This window comes from Vipera berus (genome assembly GCF_964194415.1).
Source record: "Vipera berus genome assembly, chromosome: 3".
Classification (NCBI taxonomy): Eukaryota; Metazoa; Chordata; class Lepidosauria; order Squamata; family Viperidae; genus Vipera; species Vipera berus.
In genome coordinates, this window is record NC_138204.1 from 36,619,686 (window position 1) to 36,644,907 (window position 25,222).

General features: G+C 35.8%; 1 protein-coding gene across 1 annotated transcript in view; it reads right to left on the reverse strand.

Moving 5' to 3' along the window:
* The window catches only part of PKP1 (plakophilin 1), a 45,927-nt gene extending 21,027 nt beyond the window's left edge, over positions 1-24,900 (reverse strand). The window contains exons 1-3 of the mRNA XM_081325404.1: positions 24,531-24,900; positions 11,573-11,673; positions 2,729-3,156 (exon numbers count right to left, since the gene is read on the reverse strand). Of these exons, the coding sequence (XP_081181530.1) occupies positions 2,729-3,156; positions 11,573-11,673; positions 24,531-24,741 (740 nt within the window). The 5' untranslated portion in view covers positions 24,742-24,900. The remainder of the gene's footprint in view (positions 1-2,728; positions 3,157-11,572; positions 11,674-24,530) is intronic.
* Between the last annotated feature and the right edge of the window lie 322 nt (positions 24,901-25,222).

The following is a 25,222-nucleotide window of genomic DNA, read 5'->3' on the forward strand; positions in this document are numbered from 1 at the left end:
GTGGTGGCGGTAGTGATTATTCTCAAATGCTAGAATCACACACTGGACAAACCCAGATGGGTAATTTGGTTTCAGTACAGTGTGTTTGTGAACCCTACCATTTTTATGATTAGACATGTAGTCCAAAACCAATGATTATTAAAAAATTGTGGAATATGAACCTATTCTGTAATACCTATTCTGAATACAATACTGTATTGCAAACCTACCACTATTGCAAACCTATTCTGTTTCAGTGTAGGCAACATAACTAAGGCAGGTATTAGCAACTTTGGTTTCCAATGAGATAACATCATTTGTAAGATTTTTGTGAACTCATCTCTGAGAATTCATACATATTCATAGCATGTCCTATGTTTTCCTCTAAATCTCATAAAATCTTTCAGTGTTTATGACAGTTGAAGATGAGGGACTGAAGAATAGAGGTAGTAACAACATTAACATGTCCTGACCCAACTGTGTAAGGATGGAGATTTGGATCACAACTTCTGCTTTTTTGCAAGCCCTTTTTAAAAATGACAGGAATAATAGATTCTGGTGGGATTCAAATATGTGAACAAACAGTTCTCTGTGTGGATGCCACTTCTGGAAGTCCATTCTGGGCCTGGGCAACAAAAAATTAGCTACTGATTCTGCCAAAGTGGTGTGAACCAGTTGAATCCCACCACTGCATTTATCCTTAGTCTTTAGGTATAAATATTCTGATTTTGGTGTTTTTAAGAGACATGTAAGGAAAATTTCTAAAACTATGGAATTGAATTTGGAGTTAGATTAAATAGATTCAAAGGGCTTCAGCTTGTTAGGAAAGACTTATTGAGCACTATTTGACCACAACTCATAACCATAATTGGAATGCTTAGCACATTCAAAGGCATGAATGTTGAATGGGATGACTCCACAGAGTAAAAAGGCAAGGCTAAGGTGCAAGAGTTCACAGTTCAGTAGTAGAATCACTTTTTATCAGAAACTGCATGAACTCATTATCTGGGTTCTGTACTCAGAGTTGGGCAAGACTGTTGAATAAATTTCAATTTTGACGAGTTTTTCATTACTCTAGACTTAAGCTTGTTTTCCCCTTTTCATATATTAAGCAATCTCTGTAATAGAAGCTCCACATTTCAACTGACCAGGAGAATAATGTACGTGGGGGGAAAAAACTCTCCAGCTTCTCTTAGCTCTCAAGAATTAAACTGTCAGCTCCTTAGGTGGGTGCACATTACTAAGCATTTATTTATTTCAACAGAACTATATGAAATGAACTTTCCATTCTGGCTGATCTCATAAGTGACTCACTCACTGGTGCCATTTTTAAAACAATCACATTAATCCCTGTCCCATTCCCACTGTGGTACAGGACCAAGTAGTCTTAGTTCTAGAAATGAAACAGCTCCCAAAGAGGAACCGGTTCAACTAGAAGAGTCACCAGCCAGGCCTGTGCTTCAAGGCAAACAACTCCCCAATCTGGACCAGTTTCACAAGGTGAAACACACCCAATTGGAAAGGGTGCTCCAAAAGGGCCACTCCTGAAAGATGTTTGGCAGAGGAAAGTGTTTCCCACACAGTAGTAGAGATGAAAGCAACTCTGTTCTAATAAGAACCTGGATCTGTAATCATCATTTCTTATGGAGAGGTTTGGGAAGACTGCTTGATTTTAAACTCTAGCATGCCACTTGCACTGCTGCATGTAGAATAGTCCTAATACATTTTATTACAACAGAACATTTTTTGTACAATCATCCACCTCATTTTCAGGAAGGTTTCCAATGTTGGCTCATATATACATGTCTCTGCATCTTCTAATTTTAAATAGTTAAATGAATCTAGCATGCAGTTACTTAAAAAAAACTGCTGCAGAACATATAGGGGTGCATGAAACTCATCTCTTTCCAAATAGTTAAAACAACCATATACATTTTCAAGTATGCACTGTTTCTTCAGAAACTCTTTCCAGTTGTCTCTATACATATGTTCAAAAACAATCATACAGACCCCTAGAAGCTGTTATGTACTGTAAACCTAGAAAAAGACATAGCTACTTTAATGATTCCATTTGTACATAAAATTATAGTAAATTCTATGTTCTATTTAAGTGAGCATTCCACAAAAGAAGCTGAGCCACATAGCAAACTATCCAATGTTCATGAGTAGTTAATATTTCTAATTGATTAAACATCTTAAGAATATACAGATTATTATTGGGTTTCTTTTTATTCCAATGGCTGAATATAGGTTAAGTAAAATAAAAAAATTTCTATTGAAATTTTCAGATCTTTATATGTAGTTTTTCTTTGGAAGAACTCAATCATTGAATAGATATTGAATTGTGGTGCTAAACATTCAGCTAACAGTGGTGTAACAGGGAAATATATTAATAAATAACAACAGTATTTATCTCCTATTAAATATGGATACCACTTGTTTTCTTACTCAAAGGTTCTTTATACATAACTGACAGCCACACCATGCAATTCTAATAGGGTTACTTACTAATCGGCATGCTTAGGTTTGTAGCCTAAATGGCTTCCTACCTCAGACAAATCTAAGTAATATGAAGTGTGCCAGAATAAGTGATTATTATTATTATTAATTAGTATTTTCAAGGTGATGGAAACCAAAATGCTCCAAATGGGTTTTCATTATGCTGTTTAACTATTACCGTATCTGTCTTTACTTGCATGTAATTTCCCACATTGTGGGCTGCACAGAGAAAACATGTACAGAGACTTACTTGGAGTGATCTTGTCTGTAGACTGCATCAGGCTTGCTGGCAACAGGCTGGGCATAGACTGCATCTTGCTTGTTAGCAGAAGCGCAAGAGGGGGTACGCATTGGAATTCTCTTATTTGGCCTTGTGAGGGTTGTAATTCCTTCCTGGTTGTTCCATGTATTGCTGTAGAGACTGTTACGATGTAGACCGGCCTTGTGACTCACTCGGCTTCCACTCTGATTCCTCCTTAGTGTGCCTCGTGGAGGGTCATTGTAGAGGTCTGGCTCACTCCGACTACTCTTCATGTTCTGCACAAAGCAGTAGTCACTGCCAGCATGTGTAGGACTGCAGATCTTGTTATAATGCCTGTTACCCCAACTGTCCATTTGGCTGTAGGAACTGTAGCGTTTGTTCTCAGCTGCATTTCTTTTGAGAGTTCCATTGTACATCTGATGGACACAGAAAGAAGGCAGAGGGGAATGAAAAACAACAAATGTCTTTGATTAATTTTATTCTTCATCTGATTGACAAAGACAAAGGAAAAAACCCCAGAAGAGATTGGGTGCTGGACGCAATGAAAGTAACATTTACTTTGATAGGAAGAGTGAATGAATCATGCTGAATAAGGGGCACCAGTCAAACACATGCTGGTCCAAGAAATGGCAACTAACTGAGAGTTAATATTTTCAAAATGCAATTCCATGCATGGATAGTCATTGCACTTAATAGAGTATAAACTGGCAAAGTTTTGTTACATCTTTCAAACACCAATTACTATCATAATCTAGTCTTCTTGCTGTCTTCACCCCCCAAAAAAACATGGCTTTCTATGTTGGCAGAGACTGCCCTGCATAAGAACATATATTATTTCTTATCACCTCTAAGGATTACTAATATTATTGTTGATATTGCATAATATTTTCCTTAGATCTACCCCACTCAACTATTTTTATGTCAATGTAATAGGAATGAGGATTCCAAGATTCACTTGTCAAAGCAGTTTTCACCTTATTTCCCTATCACTGAAATCTAATGCAACCTTCAGAAAAACTACAAATAAAATTCTACATTTACTTATGTAGATATTTATCATAGGTTTTATAAATCCTCAAAGAAATATTTAATATGTGGCTTTTCATATGTTCTGTCGCCATTAATGATTCATCAGCCCTAACTAATGGAGCAATTGTTGCGGGATATAGTTCAGCACATGGCCTTCTGCATATGATAATAATCAATAACTCTGTTCTGAGGGCAGGAAATTGTAAATCATCTTTTATGAATCCATTCTAGTCTCAAATGTATTAATTTACTTTGCTATAGTGTGATGCCCATTTTCACATATTGGACTTTAAACAAATCATGCTTCTATACAATCCAATCTAAATACTTGATTTACAAAGAAGGCATTTCCATTCTGTTCAATGGTATATATTCACATTGTATATAGTTTACACTGCCACTTTAGCCTAAACAGTTGCAACTAATTTTATATTCTGACAATGAAGTGTGAATGCTATTACAATACCTGTTGACATACATATGCATATATTCTACCAGTATGTAATAGCATCTGTGGGGATTTTGTGGGATTCCTTATATCTTAGCCGTATCTGATTACACATTTCATGCTGTCTGGCTAGCAGTTCCGACACATGTTTTCTAGTACATTTGGAAGATGCAAGGTAGGGAAGGTCTAACTTAAACTGACCCCTTGGAGAATGTTTTTGTTAATGAATACATAATCTGGTCATCCAAATTCTAGGAGGCATTTTGTAGGCAAAATATAACCTTGCTGAACTTTTTGACACCTGTCAGTTTTGAAAAAATATCTCCCCTCCCTATTTATTTATTTATTTATTTAGTTATATTTATATACCGCCCTATTCCCTGAGGACTCAGGGCGGTTTACAGGGAATTAAAAATCCAAAATACAAAAATTAAGAACCAAATTAAAAAATATTAAATTAACCCTGTAGTCAGTTAAAAAGAACCCCAAATTAAAAATTCCTCCTCAGTCTGGGCCCGAGAGCTCGAAGAGCCAGGTCTTCAGGCCCCGGCGGAATGATCGAAGGTCGGGGGCAGTTCTCAGCTCCACCGGCAGCTGGTTCCAGAGGGCAGGCGCTCCCACCGAGAAGGCCCTATCCCTGGGTGTCACCCGCCGGCAGTCTCTTACCGGCGGGACCCTGAGCAGACCCTCCCTGTGGGAGCGCACTGGGCGAAGGGCATTTGATGCCGGCAGCAGGTGTTCCCTCAGATATCCCGGACCCAGGCCATGTAGGGCTTTATAGGTGATAACCAGCACCTTGAATTTCACCCGGAGGGCAACCGGAAGCCAATGCAGCTCACGGAGTAGAGGTGTTACATGGGAGTATCGGGAAACCCCCATTACAACTCGCGCGGCCGCATTCTGCACCAGTTGAAGCCTCCGAGTGGTCTTCAAGGGCAGCCCCATGTAGAGAGCGTTACAGTAGTCCAAACGGGAGGTCACAAGCGCATGAGTAACTGGGCGTCTCGGTCCAGATAGGGACGCAACTGGCGCACCAGGCGAACCTGGGCAAAAGCTATTTCAATGAGATGTTCTGTTGTAATCTAACCTAACACACCCATTGAAAGAAGAGTTATGTGAACTTGAGAGTTTATGCTTAACTTTCAGAGCAGAGGTTTCAGGAACACTTTATGTTTGTACATAAAAGGAAAATGACCCTGAATCTGAGGCACACAAAAATACCACACTCCTTATACTTTGGAAGATCTTAGAAGGAAACCTAATCTGCCTTAATATGCTTATAAATCTAAAGTAATCCATTTTAAAGATCAAATATTTGGGAAAAAAAACCTCAATCTTCTTTGCAGGTAAATATAATCACATATTGCAATACAGAATACCAAAAAAGCCACTTTCTGATTCCTGAAAAAGAATGAGACCCAGAACTCTAAAAGGGTTTTGATAATGAGCTTCTTTTCACACAAACCAAGCTGTTTTTCCATCTCTCTACAGACTATATTTTCGGTCTTGCGCCCCACCCAGTCTGTACTTGCACTGACTTGCCTTTTTTGTGTTGAACAAAAAAAAAATACCTTTCCAAAACTCAAAACATGGCATTCACAACTCCCAAGACTTACTGGGAAAAAGAATATGTTAATATCTCATTTGTAATGAAAAATAGTTTCTAATTCCAAAATGCAATCTTTTCCCACAAACTCAAAATAAGCTATGTAGATGCATACATATTTGTGCACACCTTTTTTGTTTGTTCTCCTTCCAGATGCATGATGTGGATACTTGCAAAAGAAAACAGAAGTCGCACACAAATAATATGTTTAGTCTTTAATGTGAGCATAATAGCTAGCTTTTGTTTGCAGTTAATGCCCCAGGGACTAGACATCTCTGCCAAATTTCTGTTTCTGACATCCCTTGTTACTGAAATAAAAACACATGTTAACTTATAAAATAAACCTAGCTGCCACTGCTTTTTAATCTCTCTCAACCAAAATGTAGGGCTTTTCTTCATGGCTGTTCTCATCTGTGTTCTTCTTTTTCTTGAGTCAGCAGAAAAGGATGCCAAGGTTAATTGGACTGTGCTGACAACCAAACTCTAATCTAGCTCCGTAACAATGACGCAGGTTTCATGAAGACTAAATTAAAGAAAGTCATTGGTGGATTCCCTGGATTTATTTCCCTTCCCACTAAGTATTACCTTAATAATGGTTGCCTTAATATGTTCTAGAGAGGAATGGGATGAGGATGGCAAGTGCCCTCAAGAGAGAAGGTTTAGCCACCTTTCAAGTCTCCTGGATAACAGTATTCCAATCTATCACCCTGGATGTTTCTGACATCAGCACTGGATAAATATAAATCCCGTGTTTAAAAAAAGACCAGCCAAACAGTCACATGTATGGGGAAGTGTAGGGACTGAAGTAAGAGAGAGTTCTCTAGGTACATTGTCAGAGTCCCTCTCTCATTTCCCCTCCATGCTATCATCCAAACTTACAGTTGAACCACAGAAGGACAAAGGATGAATTAGAAAGGATTGATTGAAAGCAATCAATCATAGAAATGGCAATGCTGGCAGTTAGTGACTGTGGACAGCATCACTCAGAAGTCACCCGTGGAATATGAAAATGTTAGCAGAAGATAAAATATTATTATCCACCAAATAATAAAGATAGCAATAAGTATGGCCCTCCATAAAACTGTGGTGATAAAAGGAAAATTGATAATGAAAGTATTTAGAACAACATCCACAATATAGAGTGTTACAATCTAATTTTCTTGTAGTCTAAACCAATCTCCTGTACAGCACAGCACTAGTCCTCTTTTTTTTAATCATATGCAAATCTATTTTTAAAATATATTTTTAGTATTATTTGGAAGAGTTCTACACCTGCATGATGTCTAACCAGCATCAGAGAAGCATTCCATAAGCAAATACCTTGGCACACAGCATCTCTCCAGTTGAAACCAAAATGACCACGGAGTGCAGTGCACAATGAACAGAAGGGAGAGGGTGTGCCTGCAGCAACCCGAACTGGCTTATAGGACCTTGGCAAGATCCAGTCCTCATCAATACCAAACATCAGCATGAAGGAAGTGCTGCCATTCATGTCCATGACAAGACTTACATTGGGGGAAAATAGAAAAAATGTGCATTATAAACTGGAACAACGAAGTGGTTGCAGAGCCATGAAAGTGGGCCCTTGATTAAATATGGCCAGAAACAATTGGAACAGCATGTGCACATTTTTCAAGGTAATAGGAAGTTCAAGAAGAAGATTGCAGTGTTCCATTTCACCAAACAATGAGCCCTTCTGTGTGGAAGATGGGCAATTTTAAAATTAGATAGATGATAGAAGATAGAGGAGAGAGGAGAAAGAGGGAGAGGGAGGGGAGAGAAAGAGAGAGAGAAGGCTACTCCCAGTAGTTCCCCAGTTGCAGCACAGTTTATGAAGAAAAGGCTCAAGAATGAAATTAATGGAAGGAACACATCTCTCAAAGGCACTGAACCAACCTTTCTGATACTCAAGAAACTATATCCAGAAGCAAACTGGAGTGGCGAATCCTTGTGTCTTGCATGAAACAACTGTAGGAAATCTGCATGACTTAGTCTTCAAGGACATTTTGAGGAGGTGGGGGAAAGGCCCAGAGAAGGATCAGAATCTCTTTCCTTTTCTGAAGTTGAATTCAATTACAGTACCAGTTTGTAAAATGATCAATTAATATGGATGCTATGATAAATCTACCAACTTTATTTTTAACCTAGAATATAAGTATCCTCTTATAATAGAAATGAATAATCACTTCTAGGCTAACTGGATTGTGCTTGTCAATTGAATGGTATGCTGGAAACATAATTCTGAAAAATAGGCATTTTTTTAGCATTGCTGAATGGATGCCATTAATTTCATTGTTATAAAAAGATCAGAGGAAGGAACTCTTTACTGCCCATTTTTTAATTAAAACCTAAAATATAATTTCTGAAACATAAATTCTACTTTTTATCACAAGGAGCATTTGTCATAAGTAGGGAAATCCAGCAGTGTTGAGATATTATTAGTTTAGATTTTTTTATTTATTTATTTATATATCATATTTGGAGAACACCTCTCTCACTCCCAGAGTGACTCCGGGCAGTGTATAATTAAAAAGTAAAACCAAAAAAACCCTCTATAAATATTGTATAGAAGAGGCAATTAAAACAGAAACAAAATAGTTAAAAAGGAATGGGGAGGACCTTAAAGGCTCTAACTGACCCCCAAGGTTGGGTGCTTCTCTGCAAGCCTCAAGTGAGTTGGGTCTTCAAACACTTCCAAAGGTCTAGCCAAGTTCAGGCCCACCTCATTTCTTGAGGTGGGATATTCCAAATGGCAAGGAGATTTAGTTAGTCTAAAATTAGTGTACATTCTTGACAATCCTCTGATTTCACTGGAACATTGAGTTGAGTGATGATATTAGTAATGATGACGTAGTACCTAGGGCTGAAAGTACTTTATGTAGATCATCTAAATAATCCAGGTCTATAATTTGCCACTTTCCCAACCAAATATAGTCCAGCACTTTTTTACAACATAAAGTAAGCTTCCCTTGACACCTAAGTAAATAATGACTACAGTGATTTTTCACAAGCCTAATATGATTCCCAAAGCAATTATGAAACATAATAATATGCTGTACGCAACATTTTAATGTTGTTTAATGTGGTCACTATGTATTTTTTGAAGCAGATTGCTCTCGTTCTCTACCCTGTATAACTGAGAAAGTGAAGTGGCACACCACTCAATACCTGAAAGCTGTGCTGATTGTTTCTAATTCCCTTAGGTAGGCCAGCAGCTTTTTCTCAGAAACATTTGATTTTTAAAAAAACTGACTGGTTTGTTTCTCCAGCAGCAGATGGTATGAAGGTTAAAACATTTGCGCAAACACGTTGAGAAGGAGTGTCTATCAAGCCTGAGGGAAAAACCGAGGTAATAAAATATGATGGCTTACCACCAGAGTACAACACACACCCTTGATTCTGCTTGCCAAAAGAATTCACCCCAGTCTATTACACACAAGTGGAACACATAAATTTGAAAAGCCAACAAAAATAAGACTAAATACCATGGTTCTGTTACATATATCTATGTTCTACATTTTTCACTGAATTGATAATTAAACTGGTAATTAATTAAGAGCCATGGTGGCACAGTGGTTAGAATGTAGTACTGCAGGCTACTTCTGCTGACTGCCAGCTGCCAGCAGTTTGGCAATTTGATCCTCACTGGCTCAAGTTTGACTCAGCCTTCAATCCTTCCGAGGTTGGTAAAATGAGGATTCAGATTGTTGGGGGCAATAGACTGACTCTGTAAACCACTTAGAGAGGACTGTAAAGTACTGTGAAGTGATATATAAGTCTAAGTGCTACTGCTATTGTTATTTTATTTCCATTCTGGAATGCATAGGAACAATCTAGCATATATTCATTTAATTGTTAGATGTGTCTTCCTGAACTGATTAAAAGGATGGAGACTTGAAGGGACTTTAAATGAGTATTGTCTCCTCTTCTCTCTTTCTCTCTCTTTCACATATGCATGCACTTATACCACACTTATTTAAGCACACTATATTTCTAACTTTGATTGCCATACTTCCTAGTTACACAACTTCCCACAAAACCCAACAAAACTATTTTTGTTCAACTATTCCAGATTTGCAATCAAAGTATATGCTGGACATCAAGTTCCATATACATTTCACTGGGAAACTAACAAATGATGTTTCATACTAAAGGCATCTTCTATTGTCTTTAGTCTACCACATAGTTTTCATGGGCTCTTATCCTGACAGGTTAATTTTGTCTGACAGGTTAATTTTAGACAGACAGAATGGTTTCCTTTTTCATACCTGGAAGCTGTTCAGTTGCCTTTGACTCAAGGTTTTCCAGCCCCTTGGGGGGTGATGGGTAGTGTCCATGGGTATAAGCATGAAAACTCTTTCTGAATCTAAATTTACTTGAGCTGATTAGCGTGATATTTTAATCAACTGTACATAGGATTTTCATAGTCTTTTTATTTTAGTGTAAAATCCAAGACAGTACATCAAAGTCTTACAAGCTTCAGATGGCTTGTTGACTTTTCAAAGCAGCCTACCTGTATTCCTGACTAGAATATCCATTGGAGAAACAGTAAGGAAGAAGAAGAAGAAGAAGAAGAAGAAGAAGAAGAAGAAGAAGAAGAAGAAGAAGAAGAAGAAGAAGAAGAAGAAGAAGAAGAAGAAGAAGAAGAAGAAGAAGTAGAAGTAGTGGAGGAGGAGGAGGAGGAGGAGGAGGAGGAGGAGGAGGAGGAGGAGGACTTCACCAAATAAAGCTGCTTACTTCAACCTACTGATGGAATATAATTTTCCAATGTGCCAAGGGCAGTATAGTAGCAAAGGGCTTGGTTGGCAGGGTGGGTAGCATCGTCAGATGCTACATAGGCCTCATCTGAGCATCTGCTATCTAAGACAGCTGCTATGCCCAGCTCAATGTTTTTTTTTAATAATGTCAGCTATAGTAGCTTATATTAAAAGGCTGACCAATTTCAACATACCCTCTAGTCATTTAATATTTTAACTAACTATGGTTAACCAGAAAATAAAATTTTATGCTTTCTAATTTCTCTGAAACAATATACCTGCACTAATTCAATTTCTATCTCTTTTCCTAAAAGACCTTTAAATCTACTCATGTTTTCCTGCTTAGAGAAACATAGAAATCAATGTCTGTTTTGTCTAGAAATCCCCATAGCACCTTTTTCCACAAACCAGTTAGAAATGGAGTATCACGAAACACAATGGGACTACTCTTGGTCTTCACATTTCCCCAATTTACCACCTTACAAATGCATTTGGACTATAATCACCAAGATTCTCAGTCAGCAAGTTAATTATAGATTTCAATAGTTAATACCTTGCTTACATTTGCTTACATCTATACACATTTAAAGAAATAGATATATGTAACTGCAATGTTTTCAGGAGAAACGTATTTGAAAATATGAACCTTCTCTTTTCTATAAAATAATACCTTAGTTTACTCTATATTAGAGCTTTACAGCCAGAAAATGCAACATATAAAACATAGAGAATTTTAGCAAATGAGACCAGTATTCTCTGGTTGCTGGAATATCATACATTATACAAAATCAGATTAATATTTTTAAATCATCAGAAAACTGTTGGTTATGTCTTTCAACCAATTGACCATACCATCTTCCAGCCCTTCTCAACATGGGTTTCAATAAACCTGAGAATAATTTGAGTTTCCTACTCCTGACCATATGACCAAAATATAAATAAATAAATAAGCAAACAAACAAACAAACAAACAAACAAAAATAAAAAATTACCGTATGGCCCCAGTTATTTGTTCCTGTGTGGGCTTTGGCATAGTAGCTACCACGGGCTGTTCCATAGTTATAGCCATCGGACAGACCATCATATATGGAACCTGCAAATACAGCAAGAATATTATGAATGGAAAAATATTTTTTTATCTCTGATTTTGGTTTAGTATTTGATTCAATTTGTCACTTTGTGCTAAGTGAACATATGACATAAATAAATGTTGTACATGTGGCTATGATAAAAAAAACCTACATAAGAAACTGTTGGCAAAGTTCATGGGATGCATGCTATATGAAGCATAAATTTAAAGATGTGCAGAATTCAAAGAGATGAACTGAATTCTGAAATTTTACCACATTTTAGCAAATTATGTAATGAAATGATCATTTCTGTTTTAGACAAATAATTCAGCTTGCCATTCAACATAGCCAATTTAACTATATTAAACTGATTATCTTATAGCCATAAATCAATAGAAAGCCATAAGTATTGATGTTGGGCAATGCCATAGGTCTCAACAATTTCAAAACAGCATTTTAAAGGCAGCAAAATCATATCAGATTTTAAATCTTACTCATCAAATGTCATAGTGAGATTGCTAAAATGTCACAAGATTCAATAAGCAAGCTATTTTAATTTATTGTTAGCATGCTTTTTTCACATAGATATTTCACAAATACCATTATGATATGCTGTTATGGTGTTCACAAATAATATATTGCCAACCTTTGTCCTCAAGAGATTTTTCTGATCCTATGGGTAGGATAATAATATAGTACAGATAGCTACATAGATTTTTTTTCTTTTCTTTTCTCCCAGCCTAGGCTGAGTGAGAGAGATTGGCCTAAAACCACCTATCTAGCTTCAGTGTCTCAGTCCAGCGCTTTAATGATTATACCACATTGGCTGCCATGGGATATTATAATATAGAAATATTGAATGAAAGTCTTAATCACTTCAGCAATAAAGAGTAGAACTGAATAAATCCTTAATAGCTAATTACAAAGACAATGTCTAAAATTATAAAAGTCTTTTGACTTCCAAAAATTAAAGTGACAGTATGCCTGAGTGGGAGACACTGAAAACCTGATTAAAGGAAATGAATAGCATTTAAGTTGAAAGGTTAAAGTTTAAAGACCTTCCTAAGCAGTGAACTTCCATCAAAGGTATAAGAATTGCAACTGAAGTAATTTACAATATCTGGCTGTTTTATCATGTTTATACTGTACTTGTGTTCCTATACCACCACAATATTAACAACTCTTGAAAATTCATTATCAGAAAAACTGTGCCTACATACTGTATAGCAATAGCAATAGCATTTAGGCTTATATACAACATTCTCTGAGCAGTTTATAATGTAAGCATTATTTGCATATTGCCCCCAACAATCTGGGTTTTCATTTTACCAATCTCACAAGGATGGAAGGCTGAGTGTTAAGTGTGGAAATCAGGAAACTCAGGCAGTTCAAATATATATAAGGGTTTATTATAAGTTTAAGCAATGGTCAAAGCAAATTGGCAGTGGATAAAAGTCAATGGAATTCAAGCTGGGCTGGATTTAGATCTCTTGTGGGTGTGAAGAGACTCGAGGTTGATGATGTGTTTGATCCCTTCCTCAGGCTATGCCTGGTCATCTCCTACACTGAGTCAACTTGAGCCCTGTCAGGATAAAACTTCAGGCTGTGGGCACTGTTTTCCTTCAACACTGCACTTTAATCACTATACCACCAGGGATCAATCAGTAAAAGCAGAATAAAAATAAGCAAATACAAATGTGACAAGTAAAAACAGGCTCAATGGCAATAATTTTCATCCATCAAAAGTCTGCGCTCACATTTGGTCTTCAACAGTTTTCAGAAGGCCAGCTGTGTAAGTGCTAATTTAACCTTCTGAGGGAAACATTTCAAAATATGGGGCCTGAAATGGCAAAACTTAGCTACGTCTCTCCATCAAGTTTTGGATAACTAAAGAAATTTTGATGGTGTGTACATACTGGATAAATATGTACTGAAAAGCCAGTACAGTAGATCCCTTTGTGCCAAACCATACAGGGTATTACAGGTTAAAATGAATATTTCAAATTGCACTTGAAAACCTGTTGGTAACAAAAACAATGACCACAAGACAGGTCTTATGTGGTTAATGGCACCTTGGATTTATCAATAAGCAGGCCACTGCACCTGGGACTTGATCTGGGTAACTGGTACAGACATAACCTCTCCATCTATGTATCTGATAGTAACTTGAGTCCAGGACATGTCCCATATTGTGGATCTGCTCTTTCAGGGGTTGATGTTGCTTGATATACAGAAGGAGGAGGAGGGGGGGGAATTAATTTAATCTGTAGTTACTTTTCAACTATAAGATTTATTCTAATTCTCTCCCTTTCCCTCTCTCCCTTTCTCCAACTGAACCAAGTGACTCTAGATGACTTACAATTCTAAAATTATGAAATAATTGAAACAATTTAAAAACATTAAAACAATAAAAACATCCACCAAATAGGTAAGTCATTCCCTATGTGAGAGCAGTTTCCTAAACAAGAACTGAATGACTTAAGCTAGAGGTTATTACTGGCTAACAACTTTACCTGTGCCCTAAGCAGTATTGTACCTGTTTTTTTTTCTGCATTTGTACAATCTACATCTATAGGTACACAGCTAACTATCCTTCAGACTTGCCCTTGAAGAAATATGTTTCTAGACCATAGTTATATTAAACCTCTTTACTACAAATAAGAAAGTTATGTCTCCAAACACACAGGGGCCAGTACAGTTTTGCAAACTTTGGCACAGGTCTCCAAAATGTTTGAAGGGATCAATTGCTCTTGAACTTCAATTGGACATGTAAATACTAATATATTGTAGTATGTTCCAGATGCACAATAAATACTGTTTAGTAGCTCTAAACAAAAAAGCTGCCTATGAGCCCTCACTATCTCATATTCTGACATCTCAGAGTATGGACATTTGGAGGGTAGGTTAAAAAAAAGTCAGTATACAGTTACTTACTTCATTCAGAAAACCTAATATGATATAGAAATGGATTAGCATCTGTAGAAACAGAGTCCTCTTTCCTGAAAAGTTATGTTTCTCCATGCTGTTTCCCCGAGTCCTCCCCTTTCACTCATTGCTTAGCTTTTCTTTATTTGCTCAATGCCTAGTCCAGGTACTTATAATGCCACAAGAATGAAATTATCTCAAATAAGGGGGAAATGACTTTTTTCCAGAAAACAACAAAATACTATTTACTTTTGATTGATTACATATTGTCAAATCATTATTAACTTCTAATGACCACATAGATTTTATCCAAGAAGATCTGTTCCTAATCTGATTTTTCAAGTCTTCAACAGTGTCTCATCATCACTGTAACTGAGTCTATCCATTTTCTGCTGGTTGTCTTCTCTTCCATTCCTCTTCATCAGCAGAGCACTAAATCTTTGCATAATGTATCCAAAATACGATAACTTAAACCTGTGCAATTGTGTCTTGAATGATAACCCTGAGTTGATTTTTTCATTATATATTTGGCAGTCCGTGGTATAGGATTCTCAATAGTTTTTTCCAACATCAGAAGTTCAAAAGTATTAATGATCCCCTCTCTTGTTACTTCAGGTCCAACTTCCATAGAGTGTTGCAAGGAACACCATAGCTTGCATGATTCTAGTATTTGTAAAGGTAAAGGTAAAGGTTCCACCACACATGCGTGCTAGTCATTTCCAACTCTAGGGGCCGGTGCTCATCTCCGTTTCAAAGCCGAAGAGCCAGCGCTTGTCTGAGGAGTCTCTGTGGTCATGTGGCCGGCATGACTAGACGCCAAAGGCGCACGGAACACTGTTACCTTCCCACCGTAGTGGTCCCTATTTTTCTACTTGCATTTTTACATGCTTTCGAACTGCTAGGTTGGCAGAAGTTGGGATGAGTAACAGGCGCTCACTCTGTTACATGGCACTTGGGATTTGACCCGCCAAACTGCCGACCTTCTGATCGACAAGCTCAGTGTCCTAACCCACTGAGTCACTGCATCCCTCTAGTATTTGTAGATATAGATAAATCTCACCATTTGAATATCTTTTCCCAGATCTTCATGGTTGCTCTAACAAGTGTTAGTCTGCAGTGTATTCTTGATTGCTGGTTCCTTTACTGTTGATGGTTGAACCTCAAAAGCAGTAGCTATCCACTTTGATAAATTCATTGTCATTTCTAAGGCTGGTTATTGTACTGATGTCATTCATTTGGAATTCTTTATGTTTAATTTTAGTTCCATTTTTTTCATTGCATCCTTTGACTTTTATTACTACCAGATCATTTGCAAGCAGAACCTTTGCATTTTTGGCTATCAGGATAGTGTCATCAGTTTTTATTTACTTTTAAAAGCCCTAAATCAGCATATGACATTGGCTGATTTTTGGAGTACTCAACATCTAAACAGCTTAGGACTGGATCATTGATCATAATTTTTAATGTATAAAAGAAATCAAATAAATTCTTTTATATCTAATTTTAGCTGAAAGTGTGTGTTATAAATATTCTACCTAATTTTCATCTTATTCTAGCCTTGTACATCTAGACTCAAACATGTTGAGTCTCATACATTTATGAATGAAGGCAAATATATGTGTCCCAGGATAAGGATGCAGAATCCAATCTGGGTCAGTCACTGGGACCAGAGGTTTTGTCTGGTCCTGCTGACTGACCCAGAATGGACCCTCATACATGGTAAGGCTATCAGGGAACTGGAGGCTAAAATATATAAGGAATGGTTTCTGGAATTGGGTATGTCTAGTTTTGATGAAGAGAAAGGGTGACATGATAGCAGTGTTCCAATATCTCAGGGGCAGCCACAAAGAAGAGGGAGTCGAGCTATTCTCTAAAGCACCTGAAGGCAAGACAAGAAGCAATGGATGGAAATTAACCAGAGAAAGAAGCAAACTAGAACTAAGGAGAAATTTCCTGACAGTCAGAACAATTAATCAGTGGAACAACCTGCCTCCAGAAGTGGTGAATGCTCCAACACTGGAAGTTTTTAAGAAGAGACTGGACAGCCATTTGCCTGAAATGGTATAGGGTTTCCTGCCTGAGCAGGGGGTTGGACTAAATGACCTCCAAGATCCCTTCCATCTTCTTCTTCTTCTTCTTCTTCTTCTTCTTCTTCTTCTTCTTCTTCTTCTTCTTCTTCTTCTTCTTCTTCTTCTTCTTCTTCTTCTTCTTCTTCTTCTTCTTCTTCATTTATTATTATTATTATTATTATTATTATTATTATTATTATTATTATTTTATTATTATTCACTTATTTTAACTTCAACTTTTCCTGGCCTTATATTACTTAACCAGATGTTAAGTACACAAGGTACACAAAGGATTTCAGCTTATACATTGCATTCAGAGATGCATCTTGGCAGCCAAAGTGTATGGATGGGTAATATAATTTCTTTTGAGAACAGGTAATAGAATTTCATTTTTAATTGTCATACTAAAATGACCATAAAGTCTATCTTATCTCATAGTTTAAATAATTTAAAATGATGCAACATTTCCTATTCTTCTTGAGCTAGGAATTTGGGCTTTGTTTTAAAAACCGATGCTTCTTGTCTGCTATCCTCTATTATAGTTTACTTTCCATAGCTATTTAAGAAGGCTGCTGATGGTACTATTAGTCAAAACAAAATAATAGCCTTAGGTGGGCTATAGAACAATATTACTGTATCATCAACATTATTATATCATTAATATTTTTATATTACCAGTAATATTATTAATTAGCATCTATAATAGAGGTAGTCATGAGTATTATTTTTAAATATTCCATTAAATTTTGGGCAGGCTCCAATGATTTCTTAAGGACAAGACTCCTCCCAAATATCCAAGCACTACTACTAAAAACACTCAAAGGGAGGAGTTCCTTCATCATCTCCTCCCTAGGATTTAATTGAGGCGTGGGAAGTCAGGAACGCCATACATTGCTAGAGGGATGATTGAACAAATAAAGGCAGAACATTCACATGCACCTTAGCCATCTTGTAACTTACATACATGCAAAGGTACTACAATCCATTCTTGAGAATTTTCCCAGAATTCTTTTCTTTTGAAGAATGTCAAAATTCTTTCAATAGAAATCAAATGAAAAATGAAAGAAAATAATAAAGAAGAAAAAATATATATCCGTCCAGCACTAAAATCATGCTAAGACAGTCCCTAGAAAAATGCTGATTTTATATGTCAATTTGTATCTAATTTTGATCTGTTTTACACTTTATAATGCATGTATAAATATTGCATTACAATTTATACATAGACTACACATAAAAAAGGACGAGAGATATTGCTCCTTATCAACAAGTTCCAACAAAAATTAATGGCTTTTAACTTCCATTTATTTCAATAGTTGAGATTCAAGCATGAGTTTAGCTCATTCTGTAAAATCAAAGAAGCAAAGAAACAGTTTATTTGGGGCTAGATTATATGCATGACAACAATATCCTTAAACTCACAAATGTTGTTGGTATGTAACAGTAAAAGGTGATTACTGCATATCAATTTACATTTTGACGGTAAGTAAAGAAATATGCTAAACCCAAAATTGCCAGAGTGTAATATACAAAGTGACTACAATATACTCTAATTATGGATTGGTGTTTGGCAGGTCAAATCCCTAGTGCCACGTAACAGAGTGAGCACCTGTTACTTGTCCCAGCTTCTGCCAACCTAGCAGTTCGAAAGCACGTAAAAATGCAAGTAGAAAAATAGGGACCACTACGGTGGGAAGGTAACAGCTTTCCGTGCACCTTTGGTGTCTAGTCATGCTGGCCATGACTAGACGTCCTCGGACAAGCGCTGGCTCTTAGGCTTTGAAACAGAGATGAGCACCGGCCTCTAGAGTTGGAAACGACTAGCACGCATGTGCAGGGGAACCTTTACCTTTAATCTAACAAAAGTTAGCAACATTATCAAAACATATGACTAGCTAAAAAGGAGATAAAATAAAAACTTTTTGAAAACTTTTGCCTTTGTACTATTTAACATCATTCCACATTATTTATCTTGATATTCTTTTATAACTACGTAAAATGTTATATTTTATATCTCTATTATTGACACATTTTTATTTTATTTCTATATTTTATCTAACTATAAAAAATGCAAAATCCTATTTTATTCTCGATACCTTTATTATAACTACCTAAAAATATGTTACTTTGCCATCATAAATCTATCCATTTTCAGTCTGTTTTATAGTTCATACTGACTTAGATTAAGGTAACGCCAATTATGAAGATATATTTTATAATTTATCTTAAATCTGGTCTATATACTATATTGGTTTTATTGTTCTTTTATATGGAAAGAGAGAGAACAACTGCTATTTTTAGAATGTATTGAGCATATTTTTTTGTGTATCACTGAATATTTGTCAAATTTATTCTTGTTTTTAATAAATTACTGTTGGATACAAAATTAATGCTTAGTAATGCTTACTAATATAAAATAATTGCAAAATGCAAGTATGATGAAAAAAACATGCTTACCCCATTAATGTAGTTACTGACAAGAAACATATATAGCCTAAATTCTGCATAAAAATGCCCAATAACAAGTCTATTCAGTTTCTTTCCATTGTTTTCCATTTCAATTTAATTGATTCTACTCTTTGGTATTACATTTGCAATTTTTCAGGCAGAGAAGCTGTTTCAAGTTATTATTTTCTGTAGATACTTATCATTAATTTCATCAGAATTCTACTGAGATGACCATCCTATTTTAGGAATTTATTGCTCCTCAGATATAAGTTCACTTGATAAGAGCCTCTTAAATTGTACAACATATTTTGTGATGTCAAAAATGCTAGCTGAAATATTCAATATTCAATTCAATTGCAATTCTTCTCCCTCTGTCTTTTGATTTTGATACTTCTTTAAGCAAATTATAAGCTTGCAGAAAGATTTAACTTTGTTTCCTGGAAATAGAAAACCTATAGAGCAATTTTATGAGCTCAGAAGGAGCTGTGATACGAAATACAAAGTAGATGCTATCTTTCAAAAGGAATTATTGTATCCTAATTTATATTGTGACTTTGATAGTCTGAAATGAGACAAATCTTTTGTTTCATTATATAATTATATAAATTTAAAAAATGGTTATGTAGGAAGATTCATTCATTCAAGTTCTAATTTTTATGCAAAACAGTCCATCATATTTTCAAGATCAAGATATCAAGATCAAAATGCATTTTTTCTAATATATAGAAAGCATTTTAGGGGAAAATATGTGCAATAGAAAATGTTTATAGAATTTAAACGCAAATGTTTGTATGATTTAAAAACTAGAAAACAAGATGGAAGGAATATGTATTTACCATATCCAGAATGGCTATGAACTAGATATTGATTAATTATTTCATTCTGTAACAGAAATAAATATTTTAGGATGTGCTTAATAATAGTTAAAAAAAAATCTAATCAGTCCTAGAAAGCCTTTAGTCTTCAAGATCTGAAGCATATATTCAGAGCTCCTTTTGATATATGAATCCTTTTTTTTGCATTATTGCATAGAAAAAGATTAAAAACAAACAGAAAAAAGAGTAAGGGAAAATATTATAAATATGTAGAAATCAGCTCTATTTTTAAGTACTGTATTAAACCTCAACCACATGGAGTTTTAATACCCTTCTGCCTTTTCATTATGTTAATAGGCAGACCCTGAGCACAATGTGAATCAGATTGTATATTGGGGCAGCAGTATTTGTCCATCATAAAAATTAATATATACTTTTTGGTTCAGGAACCACAGCTCTTCCTACACTGACAAATTCCAAATCTTTGGTATATAATTCATATGTCATATCTTGAAATCATATTTCATTTCCCCAAATCACATTGACTATCTAAATGAAAATTAAACCTAAATGGGATAATAGTGGGGCAAACCCATATCATATGGTAGTATTCTCACAATTATTTTATATTTCTGGCATAACAAAGATGAAGCCAGCCCTTTAAAAATATTTTCTGAGGTTGCCAAAAGACATGAAACAAATCTTTTTATGAAGTAACCTTATTTTAATATCATCAGAAACATATTGAACATTTTAAAGACTATTAGCCATTGATAGGTTTTGATTCGTATGTAGGCTATTCCAACTCATCATTCCAAAGTTCTTGCAAATAATTAAACAAAATTAACTATACACTTTAATTGTCAATAAAAAGATGTAGATTTAGAGTAATCTGAAACAGTTTCCTAATAACTAGAGAATTCCAGATACTCATTATGCTTCTGGAACAAATTAAGAAATCAGACATTATATATATATATATATATATATATATATATATATATATATATATATATGTTTTCGTAGATTCTCGCGGGTGTCTGTATGTGTAGATCTAGAGTCTCGGGAACGCGGGAAGAAACCCGAGACTCTAGATCTACATATATATATATATATATATATATATATATATATATATATATATATATATATATCAGTGTCTCTGTGTGTCTCCGTCTCTCTCTCTCTCTCTCTCTCTGTATACAAATATATATATACATATATACCTATATTCAGTATTTCATAGGTTTTGACAATCTAAATTCCTTTTTGCCATAAGTCAAATAATTTAAAGATGTGATTGGCAATTAATTGTTCTGAAGTCTGAATACTCTTTAGCCCACAACATTCCATTCTCTCCCCCCCCCAAAGAAATTATCTGCAATTTTCCAACTGAGATAAAAATTGTAAGTTTATTATGTGACTAAGAGAATTATACTTTTTCCCAACATCTTCCAAACGTGCCTTAAAAAATATAGTGGAAACTTTTCTAAAAAAAGTGTTCTTGTTGTAATATCAGATTATAATTTTCTAATTGTGCCCCAAATGGCTTTTAACTTGGTGACTTTTTATAGAGAAGCAGACACCAAAATGTCCTCTAACAAAGCTGAAAATAAGAACTGTACTATAGAATTCTGTCTGTTTCTGTCTCTGTCTCCTTTTTCAGCCCTTTGTTTTAGAAGCCTGAATCCAGATTTGGGGAAAGTCTCACAGTTAGGTCAATATCTGTCTATGCAGGTTGGGAAGGAACAGGAAATCAAGTGGAATGACAATAAGCTGAAGGATGCACACCCAAAAACAGAAGGTTTCCAGGATTAACAACAGATCAATGCGTGGGCCTTGACAAGCACCCAATATTGGTGATTCATTACATTGGTATAGGGTATTTGTAGGTAGAATAGTGATGAGAATGGGACTGTTTAAATCCTTTCCCACCCTATCCCACAACCTCTGTCCAGTTCTTCCTGGGGAAATAGGCATGGATCCCCTCTTTTAACATACCAGGCCAGAGAGAAAAGAAACTGGGAATGTGAGTTTCACAATTTCAGTGGAGCAAACAAAGGATTGTTTTAGGTTAAGGAACCTTCCCTCTGATCTGCTTCTGATTTTAGCTTTCAAAGTCTGTTACTCTTTTGCGAAAGAGGGATGGGGGGGGGGAGAAGAAGAAGAAGAAAGAATCTGTGTTGTGTGTAATTTTGCTATCTGACACAATATTACATCAAAAGGTAAGCTCAGAGATAATCCGGCCACCCAAAGCCAAGACTGACAACACCTGATATTTGATTCTGTCTGCAATTCTTCTCTGTTGCTCATCTAGAATAAGCAAATAATAAAAGTTTAATATTCATAACCAGAATGAATCACATTTTTCTTCACTTTGGGATTAATATGTTTTTGGATGAATGGTTTCCAGTAAGAAACTGTCACATTCCCAGTAAAAGCGCTGGGAGGTTTCACTGAATGTAGAGCATCTACTATGAGCAAAATGATACTTCTATTCATTTTTGTTTTTTAGCCAAAATAAGGAGTTCACATGCAAAAGTAGCATCTGTGAAATGAAAAAGTAAAACAATTCAAGAAACTCCATTCCTCCTCCATGTCTTGCTGAATTGCTACTTCCTCATACTTTTATGAAACTTTCTTCAGAAGTTATTTCTGCTTCAGCAAGAATATTGAAATAAAGAAAATGCCCTGTTCTCTAAATCAACAGAATTGGCTCTTGAACATCAACAACAAAAAATCTTGTAAAACACTAAATACTATGTTCCAGCTCATTATAACAATCACACAGAACTCAAGGCCTACCACAGACTTTATTTAATCAGACATTTCTTGTTTTATATTTCATAAAACACACTATTGAGTGGAATACATTTTTCCAAGGAAGCATTATTTGAAGTTATAGTTGCAGAAGATCTAACACCTCTTATGTCTGATTCAGGATAGTCGTATTGAGTGATCAGAAACAAATAAGATTTAAAATCAGAGCTCTCCAAAATGACTTGAATAGAGATTAAATTGTCTTTCAACGAGAATGGCTAAAGTGTTTTGGAAAATCCTGAAAATTAAATAACAGGATGACTAATTATCTTCAAGCATTAAAAGGCATAGATTCTTAGTTTTCCTCCCAAAAATAAATTTAAATTCCCATTGTGACATTTCTGGCAGGGGGAAACCCCTTAAGTCTGAGAAGGAAGCCAATCCCATATTCAGGCAAATGTTACAAATCTTTATTTTATTCAGCTAACAGTCCTGTGGTGTAGAAAATAGTATCTTGTTGGCTTTCTCTGAGGATCATCAGCAATTAATGCTAACATTAAGCAGGCTGCCTTTTACTAGGATTTCAATTAACACTATTGCTTGTCATAATTTTGTATTTGTGATCAGCAGTGTGAAAAGACTTAAGCATAAGCTCTTCACAACTTGAGTGATGAAAATTTATATTACCTTATAAATATATATTTGAACCAGGACAATGCACTGCCATAAATACATATTTTAAAATTTATTTTTAAAATTTAAAATTTATATTTTAAATACATATTTTAAAAGCCTGAAACCATGAAACTTCATAGCTTCAAATTACAGGAGACAATGTGTCAATGTGCACCAAAATTAGACTTTACATTTCCAAGTCTAAGCAGAACTGTCAGGAGTCTGGGAAGCAAAGACCAGGTTTTCAGGTTTGGTCTATAATTAGAAAGAGGCATACATACATAAAAAAGAACAGTACAGACTATTATTAATTGTGTTTTCTGGGCAACAAAGCTTTTCCCCTATGGTTTTACTGATTGTGTTTCATAGACACAAAACATGAGATATAAAATTCCTACATCAATGGCATGTTAAAAAGTATTTAGAGAATGGTCAAAAGAAGTAATAGAATCAAAATCATTTAATCTGACTATCAGCAATACATCCAAAGACATGCAACTATGCAACATTTTGTACAGTATATGCATACTTTTTCTCATGTAAACAAACCAATTTAAAGTCCAGTTGAAATTACAGTCATTCTCAGAACCTAAGACTGAAATAAAATTATGCATTATATTTTTTTTATTAACTGTAATGGACAATATCAAACTTAGGAATTCTGTTGAAGTTGATGAGATCTAGAAGAGCTTAACCAATTCATCTGTGCCTATAATTATCTCATTGGTTTCATTCCAGCCAAAGTACAATAGTATCTCAGAACCTTGATATTGAAAAAGTTAAGAAGATTTTGATTCTCCCAACTTTTTATTTCAAACTGAAACATCTGCACTTAGTCACACACTCAAAATCACTTTGCACAGTCCAGATTGAAACCTTCAGTGTCAGTAAATTTAACTGGAGCTGCTTTGGAGCTTCTGCAACATCACAAACATTAAACTGCAAAGCATAAAGCCAAGGACTCAAAACTCTTATGTGTATGCTCAGTGCTCATCCTACCAGACAGTGCAAGATTTTCCTCCAATGTTCAGCACACAATTCTGCAGACATAATTAAAAGCAACTACTTAAAGGGTTTGAGTGAATTCCAATTATCCTAAAACATGCAATGGCATTCTATGGAGTGACCACGTTAGCCAAATTTATCACATCTCAGCCAGCATCCCTTATAGCAGCAGTAGATATTTACCTCGGTTGGATTGACCTGCCGCATTTGATGCTGATGAAAGGGAGGACTTTTGCTTCTGCCGCTTCACGGTCATCATCACCTGTTCCTGGACCCTTTGTTTTCCTGTCCCTCTTGTTTTCAACTTGTGGTCTGAAGGCAAAGCTAAAGTTGAATTGGCCTGATCTTGGAAGCACTCATATGCCAGTGCGGTTTTCAGTGGAGAGTGAAGCATAGTTGCAGATGGTGGTGCCAAGATGAATGTCACCTGCCTATCCTTTGAAACTTTAAAAAACAAAGCAAGGCAAAAACAGCAAACAGCAGCAAAACAATCTCAGTTGAATAAAGAATCTCAGGGAGCCCGCCTTGCCATACGGTCCTCTGCTGACAGCTGTTCTTTCTCCACACTCTGCTCTCCTGTGAATGATTGAGCAGGCACGCCCTCTGCTAGACTGGATATACAGCCTTCTGCACACACCCATTGCTGTACTCTACTTCCAGAGCCCAAAACAGCAGAACAAACTTGCCAAGCTACTGCCTTTTGGCTCCTTGGGATAGGGTTGTGTTTTAGCTAAAATACCATCCATAGTGGCAGGTAGATATAGGAGGCAAAAATAACCTTTAAAATCAAATTCATACCCTCTGTCATTTTATCTTTCCCTTCATACCCCAAAGTAAAAGCAGGGCTTTTTTTGTCATAGAACGCTCAGAACAGA